Source organism: Anarrhichthys ocellatus, unplaced genomic scaffold (genome assembly GCF_004355925.1).
Source record: "Anarrhichthys ocellatus isolate YVR2014 unplaced genomic scaffold, GSC_Weel_1.0 scaffold267, whole genome shotgun sequence".
NCBI lineage: Eukaryota > Metazoa > Chordata > Actinopteri > Perciformes > Anarhichadidae > Anarrhichthys > Anarrhichthys ocellatus.
The window spans coordinates 4,475-8,263 of record NW_022280294.1 but is presented as its reverse complement, the minus strand read 5'-3'; the positions used below and the strand labels follow the sequence as shown (position 1 = coordinate 8,263).

Here is a 3,789-nt window from a genome sequence, read left to right as displayed (position 1 = left end):
CTAACAGCTAACTTTAACAGCTAAATAACAGAGCTAATAGTTCACGTTAACAGCTAAATAGCAGAGCTAATAGCTAACTTTAACAGCTAAATAGCAGAGCTAATAGCTAACTAATTAAACTGTCCGATTAATGTAGTGGAGTAGTATAAAATGATTAAATGGAAGTACTTAAGTGAAGTACAAGTACATCAATATTGTACAATCTCACACTGTGACGTGCAGTAAAAGTAAAAGTAGTGGTATAAGTACTACAAGCTGCAGCATTAATAGTAGTAGTTTCAGTAGTAGTAGCAAGAGAAGTATTTGCAATGTTTATTTCAGCAGTAAATGTCCCCTCTGTGTCTTCTTCATGGGTGATTTAGTGTAGTAGTATCATTACTTATATTACTGTTTTTAACATCTCTATATATGCAGTACTACTAGTAGTACTGTGAGTATTTACCTGTCTGATGTGCATGGTGAGCTGGTGTTGTGTTTGACAGTCTTTGTCACACAGTGGACAAATAAAAGCTGAGCTGTCGTCTTTGGTGTCCTAGAAAAAACAAAGGTACACACATTTAGACGGACAGAGACAGGAAGTAAGACGGACAGTTTAGTTGCGGTGTTTTTATGGGATTTGTTGACAAAACAGCCTCAGTTTGACCTGAAGAGGAAAAATCATCCAAGTCCCTGCAGACCTGACACACACACACACTTACAGTACAACACACACACACACACACACACACACACACACACACACACACACACACGTCCGCTCACACAGCCAGGGAAGCAGCACTTCCTTTTTTCCTGTTTCAGCCACAGGAAGTGATGATGCAGTGTGGAATGATGCAATGCATGATGGGAGATGAGAGAGGCAAAATGTACCACAATGTTGAGGCAATAAAGAAGAGAGGAGAGGAAACACGGGGGGAAAGTAGGAAAAGAAACAAGGAGAGGAAATGAGAAGAGGAGAAAAGGAGACGAGATGAGGAGAGGTAAGGAGAGATGTAGAGGGAACAAGGAGCAAGGAAAGAAGTTGACCAGACGAGAGGAGACAAGGAGAGGAGACGAAGGAAAGAGAGGAGTGTAAACAAGGACAGGAGAGAGGAGACGAGGACAAAAAGAGAAAACAAGGAGAGGAGAGGAGAGGAGATGAGACAAGGAGAGGAAAGAAGGAGAGGAGAGGAGACAAGGAGAGGAAAGAAGGAGAGGAGAGGAGATGAGACAAGGAGAGGAAAGAAGGAGAGGAGAGGAGATGAGAGGAAACAATGAGAGCAGAGAGGAGAGGAAACAAGGAGAGGAGAGGGGAGAGGAAACAAGGAGAGGAGAGGAAACAAGGAGAGGAGAGAGGAGAGGAAACAAGGAGAGGAGAGTGATGAGTCTTGTGTGTCAGGTTTGTTTGGAATCACAATCAAAGAAGAAGATGATGAGCGTGAAACTGAACAGACGAGGAAAGGTGTGTGTGTGTATAGGTGCGTGTGTGTGCGTGTGTGTATGTGCGTGTGTGAGAGTGTGTGTAGGTGTGTGTACCGTGGTGCGTCGTGCGTTGCGGCTGGGCGGGGCTCTCATGGCCGCCGTCAGCGACTTTGTGGGGGAGGGGCTTTGAGTTAGAGAAGAAGAAGTGTCAGGCATCACAGTTTACACTTCATCATCATTACTTCATTCATAAAAACATTGTTATCATTACTTCATTCATAAAAACAGCGCTATGTTCCTTTAACGTTACCTGGGCGACGGCCCGGCGGAGGAGTTGGCCGAGGTGACTCCTCTCTCTCCTTCTCCGTCTCCTCCGCCATTAATGGTCCCCGTCGCTGACATCACCGCTGACATCATGGCGTTGATGGAGGACAGGTCTCCTCCTCCGTCTGCTCCCATGACTCCTCCTCCTCCTCCTCGGTCTCCGTTCTGTAGCTTCTCTCCTCCGCTCGCCTCCTCCTCCTCCATCACTCCGTTGACCGCTGCATCGTGAAGTTCGAGTCTTGTAACTAACGTACTTCATTAAATGTGTCACATTCTGAGTGAGGTTTGGTTTGCGTACCTTTGAGGGTTTTGAGCGTTTTCTCCTCCGTTAGTGCCGACTCCTCCTCATTCACCTCCTCTCGCTGCTCCTCGGTGCAGTTCTCCATGACTGCTGAAATATGAACAAACACAACTTTAATTCATAAATGAACAACTTTACATTCATTTATATGATTACAAAACATCAAAGAGCTTTTAGAATATTAGTTTAAACATTTTACAACAGACAGCTGCAAGAGCAGGAGGAGGACGAGGAGGAGAAAAAAGAGAAGAAGAAAAAGGAGAAGGACGAGGAGGAGAAGAAGAAGAAGAAAAAGGAGAAGGACGACGACGAGGAGGAGAAGAAGAAGGAGAAGAAGGAGGAGGAGAAGAAGAAGAAAAAGGAGAAGGACGACGACGAGGAGGAGAAGAAGAAGGAGAAGAAGGAGGAGGAGAAGAAGAAGAAAAAGGAGGACAAGGAGAAGAAGAAGAAGAAGAAGAAGAAGAAGGAGCAGAAGAAAAAGAAGGAGGAGGAGAAGAAGAAGAGGCAATTACTGTTTCCTGTTTGGCAGCCCCCACAGGAAGACACTCTCCAGAGCCACTTCCTCCTCCAGCTCAGAGTGTGTGTGTGTGTGTGTGTGTGTGTGTGTGTGTGTGTGTGTGAGACATTCCTTCTCATTCACAGAAGGAAAAACTAAAAGAAGAAGGAAGAGGAGAGAAACAGAACGTTTGAAGAGAGGAGATTCTAAAATGATGAAAACAGTCGATGGAGTTTTGAATAAAAGCTGCAGCAGTAAAGATGAAGAGTTTTTAAAATGTATATATATATATATTTATATATTTATAACTGTGTGTACTAGAGCGGACTAAATAAGATGTGAACTGGGGTTGAAAATGTTCAATATTTACCAAACAAAAAATAAAGAAATATAAAGAATACTTTCTACAAAACTCTTGTTAAAGTTCTGAAATATGAATACACTATATAGTTAACAGAATTCTGGTAGAACTTTGGAACTAAGTAAGTAAACAAGATCATAAATCTGACGTTTGATGGAAACATTTGAGTTAAATAAATACTATTAAATGTATTCGTTTCCTCTGATTGACAAGTTTAAATTTAGGAGATAAAACAAGATGGAGGAGGAGAGGAAGATGAGAGCAGCTCTACGAGTGACTGGAGACAACTGGCCGAGCGCGTGTGTGTGTGTGTGTGTGTGTGTGTGTGTGCGTGTGAGAGAGAGAGAGTGGTGTTTCCACTGACCTCTCCTTGTATCACTGCTCTTACATGACGAACTGTAACATGGCCGTGGCAGGTGCACCGACACACACACACACACACACACACACACACACACACACACACACACAGCCTGTTGAAACGAACGGCAACAGACGGCTGCAACAGGAGGAGGAGGAGGGTGAAGGATGGAGAGGAGGGGCTGACAAGGAGAGAAGGGGGGAGATTAAGTGTCTTAAAAAGGATGGAGGGAGAAGGGAAGGAAATAAAAGATGGATGGATGAAGGGAAGGAGTGAAGATGGTGGATACAGTGTTGGAGTTAAAGGAAGGAAGGAAGATATGCAGGTTCAAAAGTATGGAGGGTAGGAAAGGAAACGAAGTACGGACAGAGGAAAGAACATGGATGGACCAAAGGAGAAGCAAGGAGTCCGAGGATCACCAACATTATTACAGTTCATCCTCTGGAGAACATGAACGCATGAACGTCATCACAATCCAACCAACTGAAACTTTAGAAACTGTTCGACCGAGTTACTGCATCTGCTCCCAGCCGTCATTCACTCAC

General features: G+C 44.1%; 1 protein-coding gene across 4 annotated transcripts in view; it reads right to left on the bottom strand.

The window, feature by feature from the left end:
• Positions 1-3,789, bottom strand: part of LOC116401183 (ras-responsive element-binding protein 1-like) — an 8,616-nt gene that overhangs the window by 1,607 nt on the left and 3,220 nt on the right. For 2 of the 4 annotated variants that reach the window (XM_031879459.1, XM_031879461.1), the window contains exons 2-5: positions 2,024-2,116; positions 1,712-1,943; positions 1,516-1,585; positions 443-532 (exon numbers count right to left, since the gene is read on the bottom strand). In XM_031879459.1, coding sequence (XP_031735319.1) covers positions 443-532; positions 1,516-1,585; positions 1,712-1,943; positions 2,024-2,111 — 480 coding nt within the window. In that variant the 5' untranslated portion in view covers positions 2,112-2,116. Of the gene's footprint in view, positions 1-442; positions 533-1,515; positions 1,586-1,711; positions 1,944-2,023; positions 2,117-2,538; positions 3,214-3,247; positions 3,280-3,789 lie in introns of those variants that run through there. The other 2 variants (XM_031879460.1, XM_031879458.1) reach the window with 2 other exon arrangements.